Source organism: Paroedura picta, chromosome 4, assembly GCF_049243985.1.
Source record: "Paroedura picta isolate Pp20150507F chromosome 4, Ppicta_v3.0, whole genome shotgun sequence".
Lineage (NCBI taxonomy): Eukaryota > Metazoa > Chordata > Lepidosauria > Squamata > Gekkonidae > Paroedura > Paroedura picta.
In genome coordinates, this window is record NC_135372.1 from 145,209,859 (window position 1) to 145,229,365 (window position 19,507).

Below are 19,507 nucleotides of genomic sequence, written 5' to 3' on the forward strand. Positions count from 1 at the left end.
AGGGGAGACAGCAGGGGCCTCGCAAGCCCAGCTTCGTGGCCCTCCGTGGGGCTCTGGCCGTGGCCTCCATCTGAATCTGAAGGTCCCCAGCCTCGGTACAGGAATGGGGCTCCAAGCCATCTAGTCCAGCCGCTGTCTGTCCAGCCGCTGCTTGAAGACGGCCAGTGAGGGGGAGCTCCCCACCTCCTTAGGCAGCCCCTTCCACTGCTGAACTAGACTCCTAGAATCCTAGAGTGGGAAGGGTCCATAGAGGCCATCCAGTCCCACCCCCTGCTCAGTGCAGGATCAGCCTCCAGCATCCAGGAGAAGGATCTGTCCAGCCACTGCTTGAAGACGGCCAGTGTGGGGGAGCTCCCCACCTCCTTAGGCAGCCCCTTCCACTGCTGAACTAGACTCCTAGAATGGGAAGAGTCCATAGAGGCCATCCAGTCCCACCCCCTGCTCAGTGCAGGATCAGCCTCAAGCATCCAGGAGAAGGATCTGTCCAGCCGCTGCTTGAAGACGGCCAGTGAGGGGGAGCTCCCCACCTCCTTAGGCAGCCCATTCTACTGCTGAACTAGACTCCAAGAATCCTAGAGTGGGAAGGGGCCATGCAGGCCATCTAGTCCCACCCCCTGCTCAGTGCAGGATCAGCCTCCAGCATCCAGGAGAAGGATCTGTCCAGCCACTGCTTGAAGACGGCCAATGAGGGGGAGCTCCCCACCTCCTCAGGCAGCCCCTTCCACGGTTGAACTAGACTCACAGAATTCCAGAGTGGGAAGGGGCTATGCGGGGGGGGGGGGCATCCAACTCCAGGATTTGATGATTCCCTGCAGAGGGAGGCATCGGCACCAATCAGAAAGATACCGAGGTGGCCATGGACTAGTATTCCCTTGAAGGCAGGGGCTCAGGGGAACTGAGGACCTCCATGGACCTCTGGAGAGCCACCATTTGGCCACTCTTGCGAGAAGACCTTTGGGGTTGTGAGGAAAGGGAACCTTGTCACCTACGTGCTTCTCGCCTTCTATCTTCTTATCAGCAACCTGCATGGCATCCAGGTACTTGAAATAGAGTTCCATAAGCCTATCCACCTGCAGGGGAAAAGAAGAAGAGAGTGATGGGAGGAACACACAGCTGCCCTTTAGAGGCCCACCAGGTTGTGGGACGTTCTGTTTGCCATGAGCCTTCCTTCAAGGTCCGTGCGGTCTCCTCAGACTGCCAGCCACTCTGCTGCAGAGGTCTTTCAGGACACCGACTACCTGGTTCTTTGAACTGGAGATGCTGCTGGGGATTGAACCAGGGACCTCCTGGCTGAGAAGCTGAGGCTCTGCCCCTGAGCCACAGCCCTTCCCTAAAGACAACCTCGGCCCAGCAGTCCTGTCTGCTCAGAATGGCTCTCCAGGCAGAGGTCTTTCCCATCGCCCAAGTGGAAATGCCGGGGATTGAACCTGTGCCAAGCAGAAGCTCTTCCATGGAGTCATCCCCCCTCCATGACTCTCTGGGGTCTCAGACAGAGGTCTTTCCCATCACCAGCTCTGTGCTGTTTTCCAGTAGAGGTACTGGAGATTGTACCTGAGACCTTCTGCAGCATTCCAGGGTGATGTTATGGCGCCTGAAATCACACCACTTTCCGATACACACGACAGATCAACTCCCAGGCGGCTGGGCGGCCCCTGTGATAGATGGGAGGCTGGACTGGAGGGACCCTCCCTGGCCTGACCCAGCAGGGCTCTTCTGAGGGTCTTCTCAGGGGAAGCCCTCGGCCTCTCTGCCCTGTGGCTGGCCCTGCAGAGGAACTGGCTGGCCCCTGGGTGAGACGGGAGGCTGGACTGGAGGGACCCTCCCTGGCCTGACCCAGCAGGGCTCTTCTGAGGGTCTTCTCAGGGGAAGGCCTCGGCCTCTCTGCCCTGTGGCTGGCCCTGCAGAGGAACTGGCTGGCCCCTGGGTGAGACGGGAGGCTGGACTGGAGGGACCCTCCCTGGCCTGACCCAGCAGGGCTCTCCTGAGGGTCTTCTCAGGGGAAGGCCTCGGCCTCTCTGCCCTGTGGCTGGCCCTGCAGAGGAACTGGCTGGCCCCTGGGTGAGACGGGAGGCTGGACTGGAGGGACCCTCCCTGGCCTGACCCAGCAGGGCTCTTCTGAGGGTCTTCTCAGGGGAAGGCCTCGGCCTCTCTGCCCTGTGGCTGGCCCTGCAGAGGAACTGGCTGGCCCCTGGGTGAGACGGGAGGCTGGACTGGAGGGACCCTCCCTGGCCTGACCCAGCAGGGCTCTTCTGAGGGTCTTCTCAGGGGAAGGCCTCGGCCTCTCTGCCCTGTGGCTGGCCCTGCAGAGGAACTGGCTGGCCCCTGGGTGAGACGGGAGGCTGGACTGGAGGGACCCTCCCTGGCCTGACCCAGCAGGGCTCTTCTGAGGGTCTTCTCAGGGGAAGGCCTCGGCTTCTCTGCCCTGTGGCTGGCCCTGCAGAGGAACTGGCTGGCCCCTGGGTGATACGGGAGGCTGGACTGGAGGGACCCTCCCTGGCCTGACCCAGCAGGGCTCTTCCGAGGGTCTTCTCAGGGGAAGGCCTCGGCCTCTCTGCCCTGTGGCTGGCCCTGCAGAGGAACTGGCTGTCCCCTGTGAGAGACGGGAGGCTGGACTGCAGGGACCCTCCCTGGCCTGACCCAGCAGGGCTCCGCTGAGGGTCTTCTCAGGGGAAGGCCTCGGCCTCTCTGCCCTGTGGCTGGCCCTGCAGAGGAACTGGCTGGCCCCTGTGAGAGATGGGAGGCTGGACTGGAGGGACCCTCCCTGGCCTGACCCAGCAGGGCTCTTCTGAGGGTCTTCTCAGGGGAAGGCCTCGGCCTCTCTGCCCTGTGGCTGGCCCTGCAGAGGAACTGGCTGGCCCCTGGGTGAGACGGGAGGCTGGACTGGAGGGACCCTCCCTGGCCTGACCCAGCAGGGCTCTTCTGAGGGTCTTCTCAGGGGAAGGCCTCGGCCTCTCTGCGCTGTGGCTGGCCCTGCAGAGGGACTGGCTGGCCCCTGGGTGAGGCAGGAGGCTGGACTGGAGGGACCCTCCCTGGTCTGACCCAGCAGGGCTCTCCTGAGTCCAGAAGAACAGTCCTGCCGAATCAGCCAAGGATCGCTGCTTCTGCTGCTGGCCACGACTGGACGGAAGCAGCTTCTGAGCCGCTTGGATGCCCGGCAGAAATACCGAAGGCTCAAAAGGGGCTCTCCCTCCTGCCTCCGAAGGTGGGGGATCCCCTCAGCCACTAAGGCATCGCTCTCCAGCTATGAATTTTAGGGAGGAGAAATGCAGAGGCCGTCTGAGCGGCTCTTCTTTGTGGAGTGAAACCAAGAGAATCCCCTCCCTCGGGACTCCCTTCCCCGTCCCCCTGGAAACGCTGCCTGGCAGACGCCGCATGGGGCTGCCCTCTAGCCGCTCGCTCCGCATTCTGGGGGCTCTTTTAATTGATTTTCAGACAGATGCTTGTATGGAGCCGACATGTTCAGAGGCGCAGGAAACGAAAAACAAAAGCCGCTCCTAATTTCATTCCGGAATCTCAGACCGAAACGCTGGCCAGAGACACAGAGTCCAAACCCCCAGAGCTGACCTCTGTGCCAAGAAGCAGCCCCCACAGGGGACCCCCCGGCAGCAGACTGTCCACAGGTCGGCCACCTTGTGGTTTCTTGCATGCCGCCCCTGCCCCACACCTCCCCCCGGACGGTTTCCCCAGTCTCAGAAGCACTCAGAGATCCAGGCGCCTCTGCCAGCTGCACGATGCTCACAGATGGGCTGCCCTGGGGCCTGGCCAGGTTGGCGGGCAGATGCCACGCTGGGCGCACAGGAAGCAGCTTGCAGGAAGGCAGCGGGTGAGCCCCCCGGGCCACTCTGAGCCTTGCTGACCTGGGGCTGCTGCTTACCCTGCACCTTAAAGCAGGGCCCAGGAGTACGAGAAGACACCTGGAGGCCGAAGCACCTGAGCGGCCCCGCTCCACCTCTGGCTTTGAAGAAATGCATCAGGTGGAAGATGGGGGGGGGGGGCACCAGGAAGTGAGGCAGAGAAGGCGGCAGGTGGGGCCCCAGGTTCCTTTGTGGACCGAAGGGGAGGGGGGCCCCCTGAGTTTCCCACCTGAGGCCAGGCTCTGCTAGAATCAATGCTGCATCTTCTTAAAATACGCCTCCTGCTTTCCTTCCTAGCTGGGGACTCAACGTGGCTTTTCAAGTCATTTCCCCCCTTCCACTTCACCTTCACAACCACCTTGTGAGGTAGGTCAAGCAGAGAGACCGTGGAGGGCCTGGAATCACCCGGTGGGCTTCCATATTGAAGCAAGGGGCCTGAAACCCGTCACCCCATGCCAACGTCCCAAACTCTAACCGCCACCCCAGGAAACAAGTGACCCGGTCCACACACTCCCGTCCCCCCAGGCCCGCCTCACAGGACAGGCCCTGATCCGGGTGCCTGAGCCCGTTCTCACCTTCTCACTGTCGTTCTCCGTGAACTTGTTCAGCAGACGGGTCCGTTGCTGTCCCCGCAGGTTCCGCAGGAGGGAAGCCAGGATGGAGCAGACGTGTTCTGCAGGCAGACAGACAGGCAGACAGGCAGACAGACCCGGGTCAGGGAATTGGTGCGTTTTGTCTTTTGCGGGATCAAGACAGCAGGCATCTTTCAAGGGGGAGATCTGAGGTTTGCTATTTTATTTTGGCTCTTAACTGAAGATGCTTTCCACTGAATCACGAGGACAGACGGGGCAAATAAATGGATAATTTTTTTTAAATCCCCCTTTGGCCAGCTGTGGACGGATTCCTTCCTGCGCCCCAATCTGAGGCTGAGAGTCAGCCACGGGGGCACAAATGCAGAACTGGCTGGATCCTCCCTCCTCCTCCTTCAAATTCAGCCTGAAGTGGATAGCTACCAGGCCTTGAAACTGAGTTTCCCTAAGCGCACGATGGCTTAAATGCGGCAGAACAAGGAAAACAGCTTGTCACTCTGGCCAGCTGAATCAAAAGATGCAAGCCCAAGTTTTGAAGCAGAAATCTTAGATCCAGTAGGAAGAAGAAAAATACTACATCTCCCTCACACCTTCATCGTTTATGGAGCTAATAAAGCAAAAAATAAATCAAAATAATCACAGCAGCTCTTCCAGTCTCCCCCCCCCCCCCGGCATGTCCCCTCTGCTCTCCCAGCAGCTGGTTCTGCATCCGTTGCAAGCGCTCTTGCAGCACCCCTCCCGCACTGGGACGAGGGTCCAGGGGCTCCCCCGACCTTGCCTCGTGACGGCTGACCCTCCCCCCCCCCCATGCCTGGACTGGGGCAGGGCTGCTCTCCTGTAGGCCAAGACAACGACCCTCCAGAACGATGCCCTTCCCCCAGGCGGGCCCAGCCCTGCCCTGACTCTCACGCCGGCTGGCAGACATGTGTGTTCAGAAGCAACGCGAGCATCCTTGCACTGCCTCCGCCCTCGTGTCGCTGCTGATGAAGGCTGAAGAGACGGGGGTTGTGGGGTGGGGGCACCCATAGGCCCCTGCCGCCTTGGCCTGAGAGAGGGCGCGTCAGCTCCAGGGAGACAGATGCTGTGTCCAGAAGAGAGGGATCCCTTTCCGCTCTGCTGCCAAGACAGATCAGCCGGCGCCTCCTCGTCTCTGCCTAAGCCCGAGCAACCTGCCTGCGTCTACCTGCCTGCGACTGGGGGGGGGGGGCGGCTGGCCCCCTTTCCCCCCTCCCCCCAAGGGGCTGGAGAGGCTCCCCAAGAGGCCCTGGACCGTCCCCGCGTGAGGGACCAGCCTGGCTCCGGTCACGGGGCCTCCGGGGCCGCAACCGGCCAGGGCACCGCAAACAAAGGACTGGCGTCTGCTCCAAGCCCCGGTTTCATTAGCCGCTAATAAATGTGGCTTCCTCAGCAACAGATTTCAGCCCGGGGAGGTGTCGATTTTTCACGCACCAAGGAGACGGTGGGAAGCGCTGGGTGGGGAGAGGAGAGGAGATAACAGGTTTATCAGGTGGCCGGCCCTGCTCGGCTGCTCCGTCATTCCGACGGGCGAGATGCGGGGTGAGGGATGGCCGGGGAGACGCCGGCACACAACCTGTGTCAACACGGCAGTCGGCAGCAGCGCGCACTCCATCACACCCGCAGCCTCAGCCTCCACGAGAGGAGTGCGGAACGCTCAGGGCCCGGCAAGACGGTCGGCAAATAGCAGGCGTCCCAGGGGCGCTCTCCGCCGGCTGCGGAGACAGAGATGGATCGCGGCACCGCGGAGGAGGCCCGAGTTTCTGCGCTGGGAAAGCGGGAGAAAAACAACATCCTGCTCACCCCAAGGCCCCCGCGAGCGCCTCCCTCCAAGGCAAAGGCAGCTTCTGCTGGGAGAGAAACCGGCACGGCCGCTGGAAAGTTCTCTGGCAGGGTTGCTAACCTCCAGGTGGCGTCTGGAGACCTCCTGCTACGACAGCTGATAGTCAGGCAGAAGAAACCAGTTTCCCTGGAGAAAACGGCTGCTTTGGAAGGCAGACTATGGCCCAGAGGAGTCCCGCCCCTTCCCGCCCCGCCCTCCAAAATCGCCAGATATTTCCTAACCCTGAGGTGGTCAGCCTATTCCACAAACATTTAGCTAGGTGAAGAGAACAGAGCGAGTCAAAGACTCCTAGAGTGGGAAGGGGCCATGAAGGCCATCCAGTCCCACCCCCTGCTCAGTGCAGGATCAGCCTCCAGCATCCAGGAGAAGGATCTGTCCAGCCGCTGCTTGAAGACGGCCAGTGAGGGGGAGCTCCCCACCTCCTCAGGCAGCCCCTTTCACTGCTGAACTAGACTCCTAGAATCCTAGAGTGGGAAGGGGCCATGCAGGCCATCTAGTCCCACCCCCTGCTCAGTGCAGGATCAGCCTCAAGCATCCAGGAGAAGGATCTGTCCAGCCGCTGCTTGAAGACGGCCAGTGAGGGGGAGCTCCCCACCTCCTTAGGCAGCCCCTTCCCCTGCTGAACTAGACTCCTAGAATCCCAGAGTGGGAAGGGGCCATGCAGGCCATCTAGTCCCACCCCCTGCTCAGTGCAGGATCAGCCTCAAGCATCCAGGAGAAGGATCTGTCCAGCCGCTGCTTGAAGACGGCCAGTGAGGGGGAGCTCCCCACCTCCTTAGGCAGCCCCTTCCCCTGCTGAACTAGACTCCTAGAATCCTAGAGAGGGAAGGGGCCATGCAGGCCATGCAGTCCCACCCCCTGCTCAGTGCAGGATCAGCCTCCAGCAACCAGGAGAAGGGTCTGTCCAGCCACTGCTTGAAGACCCCCAGTGAGGGGGAGCTCCCCACCTCCTTAGGCAGCCCCTTCCACTGCTGAACTAGACTCCTAGACTCCTAGAGTGGGAAGGGGCCAAAAAGGCCATCTAGTCCCACCCCCTGCTCAGTGCAGGATCAGCCTCAAGCATCCAGCAGAAGGATTTGTCCAGCCGCTGCTTGAAGACCCCCAGTGAGGGGGAGCTCCCCACCTCCTTAGGCAGCCCCTTCCACTGCTGAACTAGACTCCTGGAATCCTAGAGTGGGAAGGGGCCATGCAGGCCATCTAGTCCCACCCCCTGCTCAGTGCAGGATCAGCCTCAAGCACCCAGGAGAAGGATCTGTCCAGCTGCTGCTAGAAGATGGCCACTGAGGGGGAGCTCCCCACCTCCTGAGGCAGCCCATTCCCCTGCTGAACTGGACTCCTAGAATCCTAGAGTGGGAAGGGGCCATGCAGGCCATCTAGTCCCACCCCCTGCTCAGTGCAGGATCAGCCTCAAGCATCCAGGAGAAGGGTCTGTCCAGCCACTGCTTGAAGACGGCCAGTGAGGGGGAGCTCCCCACCTCCTGAGGCAGCCCCTTCCACTGCTGAACTAGACTCCTAGAATCCTAGAGTGGGAAGGGGCCATGCAGGCCATCTAGTCCCACCCCCTGCTCAGTGCAGGATCAGCCTCAAGCACCCAGGAGAAGGATCTGTCCAGCCGCTGCTTGAAGACCACCAGTGAGGGGGAGCTCCCCACCTCCTTAGGCAGCCCATTCCACAGCTGAACTAGACTCCTAGAATCCTAGAGTGGGAAGGGGCCATGCAGGCCATCTAGTCCCACCCCCTGCTCAGTGCAGGATCAGCCTCAAGCACCCAGGAGAAGGATCTGTCCAGCTGCTGCTAGAAGATGGCCACTGAGGGGGAGCTCCCCACCTCCTGAGGCAGCCCCTTCCACGGCTGAACTAGACTCCTAGACTCCTAGAGTGGGAAGGGGCCATAGAGGCCATCTAGTCCCACCCCCTGCTCAGTGCAGGGTCAGCCTCCAGCATCCAGAAGAAGGATCTGTCCAGCCGCTGCTTGGAGACGGCCAGTGAGAGGGAGCTCACCACCTCCTTAGGCAGCCCCTTCCACTGCTGAACTAGACTCCTAGAATCCTAGAGTGGGAAGGGGCCATGCAGGCCACCTAGTCCCACCCCCTGCTCAGTGCAGGATCAGCCTCAAGCATCAGGTGAAGGATCTGTCCAGCCGCTGCCTGAAGACGGCCAGTGAGGGGGAGCTCCCCACCTCCTTAGGCAGCCCCTTCCACTGCTGAACTACTGTGACTATAAAATCCCCCCTCCCGATATATAGGTGATAATATTTTACATGTGGTTTGATCCCATTACTGTGGTCCCTATCCTCTGCTGCTCACAAGAACTGCTCTGCAGCTTCCCCCAAGGAAGAAGTCAGAGGGGGAGAACTGAGCCTGTGGCATCAGACTTGTGAGTCCCCAGGGGGTACCGAGACCTTCGAGTGGGACCCTCCCGGGGCCCCTGGTTCAACACCTGGCTGGACGAAGCATGGGATGGGCCAGCCGGGGAGCTCGTCAGGAAGACCCCGGGAGACAGCATTTCCAGAAATTTTGAAACCACAGAGAAAAATGTCCCTCTTTCCCTCAGGCCAGAAACGGGAATTTGGGAAAAACCCAAAGTACATGCAAATGTTATTTTTCATGAGGCCCTAAACGTATCCTGCTGCTGTGACAACATCAAAGGCATTGCTTTCAACTTAATCTGCTCATCAAGTGGTACTAATTGGCATATTTGTGGCCTCGGAAAGTATAAGCAAAACTTTCGATGTACCCAAACATTGGGGAGAGCTGCCAAGTGCCACAGCGCACGGAGGCTGGGAGGAGGAGAAACACAAGTAATGAAATTAGAAAGCAACCCTCACAGTACATGGAAACGCCACCAATGGGATGTGCACATGAGCATTGCTCAGGCAGAACAAACCCCAGAGAAACACAGGCAGCACCACCCTCTGTGGCAACGTCTGGTCATCAAGCCCACCACGACACGCTAATGGTGGACAAAGTGTAGACCAGGGGTAGTCAACCTGTGGCCCTCCAGATGTCCATGGACTACAGTTCCCAGGAGCCCCTGCCAGCATTCGCTGGCAGGGGCTCATGGGAAGTGTAGTCCATGGACATCTGGAGGGCCACAGGTTGACTACCCCTGGTGTAAATCCGCCCTTCCGAGAAGGGGCAGCAAAACGCATAGGAAGCGTCACCCTCCTCGAGTGCCGTGTGCAAAGCGTTTCAAGCGATGAATCTGGAGCAAGGAATTCTTTGCAAAAGCCGTTCACCGATTCCAAAGGAGCAGGATTGCCCCCCATTTTTCTACCGGAAACACTGAAAAACCATGCTCCGTTTAAACAAGAAACACCACTCCCCAAGGATTCCCCCCCTCCAGCTCTGCAGAGTGGTGGTCAGTCTTGGACCGTCCGTGGCACATCTTGCTAGCTGCCGGCTCACTCCTGGCTCTGCTCCCATGCACTGCCAAGGAGCAGGCACGGTTCTGGGGAACAGGCTCCCCAAAGAGCAGCATGAGGAAACACATCTAGGCCCTCGCTGGGCGCAGCTGACAGGGGGTGGGCTTGAGAACGACAGGAGAGGCTGGGGGGGGGGGAGACCATCACGCACCCTCTCCGCCATCCGCCGTGCCGAGAATCTCAGTGCCGTCTCCGCAGCCCGGCGTGGCGTTTCAGACTCTCAAGTGGAAGGAATTCCTCCCCGACATGCTGCTGTCAGGAATCCCTTTCAACGGAGGAGAAGAAGAAGAAGAAGAAGAAGAAGAAGAAGAAGAAGAAGAAGAAGAAGAAGAAGAAGAAGAGTTGGTTCTTATATGCCGCTTTTCCCTACCCGAAGGAGGCTCAAAGCGGCTTACAGTTGCCTTCCCATTCCTCTCCCCGGGGATCTATGGCGGGACCTTCAACAAGCAGAGCGGCCACATGACCAACACTGGTACCGACCCCGGGCAACAAGCCTCACAGCCGAGGAGAGATTCGAACCTTAGCCCGTGGGTGCTGACGAATGGCAGCTGGACCCCTCCCAGTGGGGTTGAGCAGTGGGGCGACCGCTGGAGGTGCAGACTCCGGGGCCCAGTGCCCTGGGCAATTCCTGACACCTCTCCCGGGCGTTGGCTCTGCGGTGGAGCGTCTGCTCAGCGTGCAGAAGGTCCCCGGTTCCATCCCGGCATCTCCAGCCAGAAGGACCAGGCTGCAGGTGACGAGAAAGACCCTTCTCTGCCTGAGAACCTGCAGAGCTGCTTCCCGTCTGGTCCGATTCTGTATCTGGCAGCTGCGTGTGTCCGTGTGTGTCCATGACCGGTCTCGTCCCCAGCCCCGGATCAAGGATTCAGCGGAGACCACTTTTTATCTGAAGCTCCCCCCCCCCAATCGCTAGACAAACGGACAGAGGAGCCTTGAGATGCAGGCAGTCTTTAAAACCCCCTAATTAGATTGATCTTGACTTTGGAAGGGGCGTGCTGGAATACAGATTAAGCCGTCCTCGGTCTGCAGCAGCGGCAGCTGCGCCAGCAGGAGGTCCTGTCAAGCCCGCCATCTCCCCCCCCCTCACCGCCTTTGTTGTTATTTTCTCTGCACATGGGATGGACATCTGCCTGGCAGGGGAGGAAGGGGAGACGCTGGCGCTGGGAATGCGCAGGGCAGGATGGCGGCTCAAGGACAAGCACCACCGTGCGCCCGACAGCCAGCCCGAGAGTGGGCAAAGCCCTGCTGTGCCTCGCTAGGGCAGGGGAGGTGGGGCAGCCCCGGGCAAAGGGAAGGGGAGAGAAAGAAAGGGAAGATCTTGGCAGAGGCCCCTTTGCTCTCCAGCGCAGGGCTCCCTGCCCTCCCTGCCAATCCACAGGCCACCTCCTCCGCTTGCCACCTGTCAGAGGGGAGGGGGGCAGGGCAGCTCCAGAAAGCAGGCTCTGGGGGCAGCTCATGATGCCGGACAGCAGCCCCTCCTGGCTCCCCCACAACTGTGCCCCTGAGCCCCCCCCCCACCGCACAGGCCATCTCCTCCTCCTGGGCCACCGCTGTGGGAGCTTGCAAGCCTGCGACCCTCGCCCAGGGACTGCAGCATGACCGAAGGGGCCGCTGGTGGGGGGCAGACCCCTTCCGTCCTGAAAACACGACAGCAAACAGCAGGAGCCCCACCTTTGCAACCGAGCGTGCCAATTCAAAAATATGTGCATTTGGACAGCCGTGCCTTCCTTTGGAGAGAGGAAGAGGGCAACAGAACATCTCGCTGGCTGGCTTTTCCCCTGGGCTGTGACTCCCAATGGATAGGGGGTGGGGGGGGGGGCTGGGGGCTTCCTCAATCTCAATCTCGCCCATCCAGAGGCTCTAGGGGAAGGACGGGGACCGCCTGCGATCAAGGCTGCTCCTGCTCGCCACAAGGTCTCCCTCGCTGAACAGGTCGTGTGTAAACGCTTCTGCTTTGATCCGGCTCTGCGCCAGATCCCGACTTGTTTCCTTGCCGCCCACCATCCCCACTGGCCCTGCACGGACCCAGCACCTGGATTCCCAGCGGCAGAGGCAGGGGTGAAACCAACAGGGAGGGGAAGAGATGTGAGCCCAGCAGCTCCCCGGGGACCCAGGAGGTTTGCCTCACGTGGCACAGCTCCCCTCGGAAGATGTAAAAATTGACCCTCATTGATCAGCCAAGTCAAGTTTTAGCTGATGGATCTCGCAGCCTTATCTGGAGAAGAAACCGGGTAGACCTCCCAGCGAACAGGAGCTCTGCAAGGGTGGGCCAGCTCTCTGGGAGGGCTCCTGGGGGGACGGGGGGAGCCACGGCCCTCTAGGGCGACTGGCCAGAAGAAGGGCTCCTAAGAAGAACAAGAACTTAAAAAAAACAAACTAGAAATGCCCCAGAGTGGCTTACAAACCCTTTCCCTTCCCCTCCCCTGAGGAAGGGGGGCTGAGAAACATGGGGGGGGGGGGTTGTGCTCTATGAGAACAGCCCTGAGAAAGCCCTGACTGGCCCAAGGCCACCCAGCTGGCTGCATGTGGAGGAGGAGGACTGGGGACTTGAACCCGGTGCTCCAGATTAGAGGCCCTTGCTCTTTAACCACCAGACCCCGCTGGACCCCAGGAATGGCCCCTTGAATTGTGCCGCGAGACCACGAAGGGCGGGGCTGGGCCTGATCGTATTTGGACAGTGCTGGTCTACAGAGGTGGCTGAGGGCCCAGCGTTTCTACGCAGAAGGCGGAGAACAGGCAGACGGGAGAGTCAGATCCGCTGCACGCCAAGCGATTGTATGGAGCGGACCCCCTCCCCAAATGCAGGCAAGTCTCGCCCACCGATGAGGCCGCCTCGCTCTGAGAGATCTCCCAGTGGTCCCTTCCTCAGGGCCTTCCGCGGGGCACGCTGAGCAGACGTCCCACCACTGAGCCACGGGCCCTCCTGCAGTGGGGTGTGCCCCAGACCTTCCTCAAGAGGGATCATTTACGGAGATATCAAAGTGACGGCAAGGCTCCCAGACAGTCAGGGGCAAGTCCTGGAGGGCCCGGGACAGCCATCCTGCGATAGGCTGCTTTGTAGGGCCCTCCCTGGGGCCGCATCCTCTGCTCCAGGTGGCATGGCACCCAGCAAGAAGCATGGCTGTTCCAGAGGCCTCCCTGCCCAATTGGACGTGGGCAGAACGGAAGAGGGCAGCAGAGACGGCCCAGGGCCCTGGGAGGAAAGGCTGGAGCACTTGGGACTGAACTTCCCAAGGCTCTCAAGGGCACCTGACTCTTGTGGGTCTTCCAGGCTGTGTGGCCAATGTGGCCCGGTCGTTTCAGTCCCTGGGCGTCCCCACTAACTGTGACGCAACAAGATGGGACTCAATACCAGCATTGTCTACTCCAGGGGTAGTCAAACTGCGGCCCTCCAGATGTCCATGGACTACAATTCCCACGAGCCCCTGCCAGCGAATGCTGGCAGGGGCTTGTGGGAATTGTAGTCCATGGACATCTGGAGGGCCGCAGTTTGACTACCCCTGGCTGGGCTCAGGCAGGGGTCTCTCCCACCCCCTGCTGCCTGGTCCTTGTAACTGGAGATGCCGGGGATTGAACCGGGGACCTTCCGCAGGCCAAGCAGAGGCTCTGCCCCTGAGCCACAAACCCCTCCACAGTTCACACAATGCTGACCCCAGGCCCAAGCATGTGGGACAGCCAAGATGTTCTTCCCAGACGGTGGGCTCCACATTCAGGACAGGCAGCCTGGCCCTCCCTTCTCCCCAGGCAGCCCCCAGCAGTTCCAGGGAGCTCACATTCTGCCCCCTCCTTGTGTGTGTCTCATTTTCCCTTTTTATCACCCGAGCCCCAAGTATTAGGCAATTAACAAATTAATTTTCTGCAAGCTACTTGACACCTTGATTCATTAAGCGCGTGATGCTGCCAGCAAAGATGCAGGTGGGGCGTCAGCCGAGCTTGTTATGGGGGCAGCGAAAGAGCAAGGGGCTCTCCGGGCAGAGCAGGGACTCACTTTGGGGGCCGGCAGCCCCACAACCACCCCGTGCAGCACTCCTGCCAACCCCCGATGCACGGAGAGGAGGAGGGGCTGCCGGCCCTGCAGAGCCTACGGGGCCTGGCAGAGGAGCCAGGCGTGTCCTACACAGATTCCAGGCAGTGCCCGAGGACTGTCCCGTGGCTGGAATTCCCTGCAATTTGGCTGAACACAATGAAATGCTCCTCCCTGGCTTCTGATGGCTGCCGCCCATGACCTTGGCCAAGGGCAAAGGCCGCCCCCATGTCCCTCCCCGTGACTGGGCTGGACGGGCCAAACGCCCCCAGGAGGGGCACTGAGTCCAAGAGAAGCCCACAGGCCTCCTCCATCAGCCCCCCCCCCCCCCGCCCACCTGCCCGCCCAGCTTCTGCTTCTACAGGGATCCTAATCCCTCATCAAGAAGATTACAACCAGCCAACTAATCCGAAAACAAACAGCCCCAGCGCTGGGCAGAATTAGGCTTCTGGCTCCGTGCTAATTCCGATCATTAACTCGCCACCACCTGCAGCAATCCGTAATTCCCCCCGACACCACGGCCCGCGAGGGGTGGGCGAGGCGCTGCTTCTAGCCACAGACGGAGAGCCCGCCTGCCGGATGCGCTTGGGAGGTCTCTGCCAGGGCACGGGCCTGCACTGCAAGGTCACCGAGAGACACACCGGGGCTGCTGGCAAATGCCCTGGGCGAGGGGAGGGGAAAGAGGGCAACCACGTGGGCCACGGTCACAGACGTGGGGCCAAAAACCTTTAGACCAAAAACAGATGGGGTAAGAGGTGAACAGTTTCAGATCACTCCGGCCCCAGATCCACGGCAGAATGTGCCTCAACTCCCTGTCCCCTCCCAGCCCCCATACAGCTACTGTCGAACCCCCCAAGGGCTGGGAGGGGAGACCGTGGCTCAGTGGAAGGACATCTGCCTGGCATGCAGCAGGTCCCAGGTTCAATCCCCGGCCCCTCCAGTTAACAGGGGCCAGCCAGTTCCTCTGCAGGGCCAGCCACAGGGCAGGGAGGCTGAGGCCTTCCCCTGACGTTGCCTCCTGGCCCCGGGATTTGGAGGCTGGCTGCCCATGAATATGGACTCTCCAGCTAGGCCACTGATCGACCCATCTCCTCCCTAGATCTGACACCCCTTGGCCAGCTGTGGGGCTCTGAGTTTGCTCAGCTGAAGGAAGTCACCTTAGGCTACCTGCACACTTTTTCCAGGAAGGGCCTCCAGGGAGGCAAAGGCTGCCGTGGCTTCCAAGGTCAAGAGATGCGGCCATCGCAACCTGCAGCCTCTGCCTCTTGGCAGCCCTCCACGGCCTCCGGGGTCCCAGGGACAGCCATCGGCCTCCTTTCTGCACCAGAGGCTGTGGTGGTGCTGATGAGGTTTTGTTGCAAACTTCAAAGGCTGCCAAGTTCTCTGCGATTGCGTCTCCCTCCTATCTTGGCTCCGCAGGCCGGAGATTAGGGTGGCCTCCCGCTCAGGCGGCTAATCTGGCCCATCAAAAGGAGTTTTGTTTGTACACGCCAGATCAGAAGGGGCACAAACAACGGGCAGGCACTCTGAGCGGCACCGCCGTTATCGCAGGAGCAGATTACAGCCATAATTAAAAACGCAGAGCGGGAACAGGAGGCTTCACGGTCGATCTGCTGCTGCGGGGGGGGGGGGGAGGAATGGAGGGGGAAGAGAGCCCTTCTCTGGCACTTCCTGCTCCCAGGGGCAGTGCCCAGGCCGGTGGCCGCGGAAAGAGAAGGGCCCAAGGCAGCAGGGGCCCAGAGGCGCTCTGGGTGGCCTTGGCCAAGTGCAGCTGGAGCCAGTGACCGGCCACGGCTCAGTGACAGAGCACCTGCTGCCTACGCAGATGGTCCCGGGTTCAATCCCCGACATCCCCAGGAAAAAATCTGCCGGAAGGTCATGAGAAAGACTTTTTCTCAGCCTGAGAACCTGGAGAGAGGCTGCCCGCCTGAGCAGACAATACTGAGCTGGGATGGAACCAGGGAGCAGCTCTGTGGGAGGCAAGGTCACCTCTTCACAGGGCCGAGGGGAGTTCCAGACACTTTCTCCACCAAACCCTCCCAGAACCAGCCGGCTCTGCACTCACCATCGTGCTTCCTCCAGCCTCTCCCCGGCTACCCAACTGTCAGGGACGGTGCTGACCTTCCACCCAAGACACGTCTCTCCTCGGGACGGTGTCCCTTCTGCGGGGTGTCGTGGTTAAAGAGCAGCGGACTCCGGTCTGGAGCACCATGTCTGATTCCTTGCTCCTTCTCCACATGTGGCCAGCTGGTTGACTTTGGCCTACTCCTAGTCCACTTAAGAGCTGTTGTTCTTACACAGCAGTTCTCTTAGAGCCCTTTCAGCCCCACCTACCTGACCGGGTGTCTGTTACAGGAGAGGAAGCGAAAGGTGCTGGTAAGCTGCTCTGAGACTCCTTTGAGAAATGAAAAACGAGGCATAAAGACCAACTCTTCTTTTTCTGCGTCCCATACAGAACCACATCACATTCAGGCCGCAGCAGGCTCGACTTCCTGCCAGGGAGGGGGACGAGCACACACTCCCATGCCCAGTCCGAGGTCGCAAAACGCGTGGCTCAGAAGGAGCGGGACTCCTGAACTCTCCCGCAATCCCATTCACGGAGGCTCCAGGACGGGCCCCTCCCGGGATCAGGCCAAGGGCAAACTGCGCAGCTGGGTGTTGGGGACGGACGGACGGACCACAGCTGGGAATGACAGAAGCCACTCTGCGAAGGCCTCCCCCTGCCCCTCCCCCTGCACATTGTCTCAAGGTAAACACGCTTTCGGCTTGTTCTATAAAATTTAATTGTGACCGTGAAATTCTGTAATAAATGAAAGCTGCCCAAGCCACATAGATTGGGTAATAAAGGCACACAGCTGGGGGAAGGAGCTTTAAATAAGAGGATAAACATTGTTTTACGCCTAATCTCCTGCACGAGATGCAAGGGGACCAGGGGAGGAGGCAGCCCGCCCCCCACCCCCCGCCCAGGAGAAGTCACGGGAGTCCCTTCCGAGCAACCCCCTGCCCCCCAAGACCTCCCGCTGCCTCAGAGCAACCAGGTCTCTGCCCCGAAGCTCAGGGGACGGACTGAGGACACCACAGCACACCTTCCCACCTGAGAAAGGCCAAGAAGGCTTAGGGGGCTATCAAAAGGAGAGGGCCCTGCTGCTGGGGAGATGGGAGTGGGATTAGCTACCAGAGGATGTGGTGATGGCCACAGGCATAGATGGCTTAAAAGGGGATCAGAGAGATGGGGACGGGGATCTAACTTCACAGTCAGACACGTGGGAAAACCCAGATAGCAAGAGAGGAACCCTTCAGGGGATGAAGAAGAAGACTTTTTCACTTCCCAAATGAGTTCTGAAGCGGCTTACAAACGTCTGTCCCTTCCTCTCCCCACCACAGACACCCTGTGAGGTAGGTGAGGCTGAGAGAGCTCTGAGAGAACTGTACCTGACCCCAGGTCACCCAGCTGGCTGCCTGAGGAGGGGGGGGGAATCGAACCCAGACTAGAGTCCACTGCTCTTACCCGCAGCATCACACTGGCCTATCCTGTGACCTCCAGCGCCCCTCCAGTGCCTTGGAGGCAGCCCCTCTGGCCAGCTTGCCCATCCAAAATGCATCCACCCCCCAGACTGGCCTAATCCTGCTCCCCAGTGAAGGGGCCATCACAGCAGACAGAAGGCTGCCTGGTCACAGCATCAGCAGCACAAGGACGTTGAAGAAGAAGACGAAGAAGAAGAGTTGGTTCTTATATGCTGCTTTTCTCTACCCGAAGGAGTCTCAGAGTGGCTTACAATCCCCTTCCCTTTCCTCTCCCCACAACAGACACCCTGTGGGGTGGGTGAGGCTGAGAGAGCCCTGATATCACTGAAGAAGAAGAAGAGTTGGTTCTTATATGTCACTTTTCTCTACCCGAAGGAGGCTCAAAGCGGCTTACAGTTGCCTTCCCTTTCCTCTCCCCACAACAGACACCCTGTGGGGTGGGTGAGGCTGAGAGAGCCCTGATATTCTTGCTCGGTCAGAACAGCTTTATCAGTGCTGTGATTAGCCCAAGGTCACCCAGCTGGCTGCATGTGGGGGAGCGCAGAATTGAACCCGGCATGCCAGATTAGAAGTTCGCACTCCTAACCACTACACCAAACTGGCTCTCCCCTTTTATTATTATTATATTCGATTTATTTCCCACCACTCCCTACAGGCTTGTGGCGGGTAACAATATTCTTAAAATCCCCCATTAAAAGACTATAAAAATACCCAACACGGTGGAAAATACCACTCTCCCCTACCTGAACAAGGGCATTGGAGGATGGAGGGTGATGATGACTACTTCAAACTCCCCAGGGGGGCACTGTTCTTCCTCGCCAATCCCAGCCTCAACCATAGACCTGGCGGAAAAGCTCCGTTTTACAGGCCCTGCGGAAGACAGCAAGGTCCCACAGGGCCTGCAGCTCACCCGGGAGCTCATTCCACCAGGTAGGGGCCAGGACAGAGAAAGGTTGAGGCTAGGTGCGCTTCTCTGGGGCAGGGAACGATCAGTAGGTTTTCTCCCGCAGAGCATAGAGCCCTGCGGGGCACATAGGGTCCCTCTGCAGGGCTTTACCACCCAGCAGAGTCACAGTCTGGCGAATGCTGCTCGGTCTCCACTCGGCCAGGAACGAAGCCCACGGACATGGCACGAGAGCAGATCTGTGCCCGTGCCCCTCTGCCTCTTTGCCACTGCAGATCTGGTTCCCCAAGCGGGCAGCTCTTCCCTCCCTGGTCTACGGGGCCACTGTTCCCACTATGGCCTAAAGAGAGTTAAGATGGTTCCACCAAACCCGGCTTAGAATCAAGGATTTGTTTATTTATTAGATTTTTATACTGCCCTCCCGTAGGGCTCAGGGCAGGTCAATGATCCCAAGGTGATGAGACTGGCCAGGGCCAGGGCCTTTCTGGACTTGGCCCCATCCTGGGGCAACGCTCTGCCAAGAGGGCTCAGGGCCCTGTGGGAGCTTGACCAGTTCCACACGGCCTGCAAGAAGAGCTGCTCCAGCAGGGCTACAGTCGGGCCCAGAAGGACCATCAAGAAATGCTGGCCCCGTTGCTGACCCCCCCCCCCCCCCCGCCAGCCAGTTGGGGGCAACTGAAATAGAAAATGTTCTATTGGGTATCTTTATATACGATTTTCTGTTTTGACCAATTGTTTATCTCACGCTGTCACCCGCCCTGAGCTCGGAAGACCAAGATGTGAGGTCCGGCCAGGGCACCAGCAGTTCAAAAGATCAGGGGCGGCTGGCAGCGGGAAGGCTCCTCTCCGCCTGAGATCCAGGAGAGCTGCTGCCAGCTGGAGCGAGCGACAGAGAGATTTCCCACCCAGTTTGCAGCCCTAAACGGCAAGCACCGCAGCAGGAGGCGGGGAGAATATAACCGATCGACTGTTTTGCACGGCTGTTTTTGCAGCCACCCAAACTGGCAGGCCCCAAGGAGAAGGCCAAGCGAGGCAGGCGAGGCGGGAATCCGAGAAAGGCCCCCGTCCGCGGGGCGAAGGGCGGAGGTTGGCGGGGAAGTTCCGGAGCAGCCTTTGCTCAACGGGAAGAGCCAAAAGCCGTCGAGACGCACATTTTAATCCTTGCTTAACACCAAGTGCCTGTTAGCGAACAGCTTAATGCTGTGCTTCCATTGAAACGGCATCGACTATTCCAGGCTTTACAGCCAGGCAAAACCTCCGCTCTGCCGCCTCCCGGGTGCTGCCCACGGCCACAATTCCAGGGGGTCAGGGAAGGGGAGAGGGGGGCAG

At 59.8% G+C, this 19,507-nt stretch overlaps 1 protein-coding gene across 1 annotated transcript in view; it reads right to left on the reverse strand.

The window, feature by feature from the left end:
- CTNNBL1 (catenin beta like 1) overlaps positions 1-19,507 on the reverse strand; it is an 89,570-nt gene that overhangs the window by 9,401 nt on the left and 60,662 nt on the right. Inside the window, exons 12-13 of the mRNA XM_077336105.1 lie at positions 4,430-4,527; positions 990-1,070 (exon numbers count right to left, since the gene is read on the reverse strand). Coding sequence (XP_077192220.1) covers positions 990-1,070; positions 4,430-4,527 — 179 coding nt within the window. The remainder of the gene's footprint in view (positions 1-989; positions 1,071-4,429; positions 4,528-19,507) is intronic.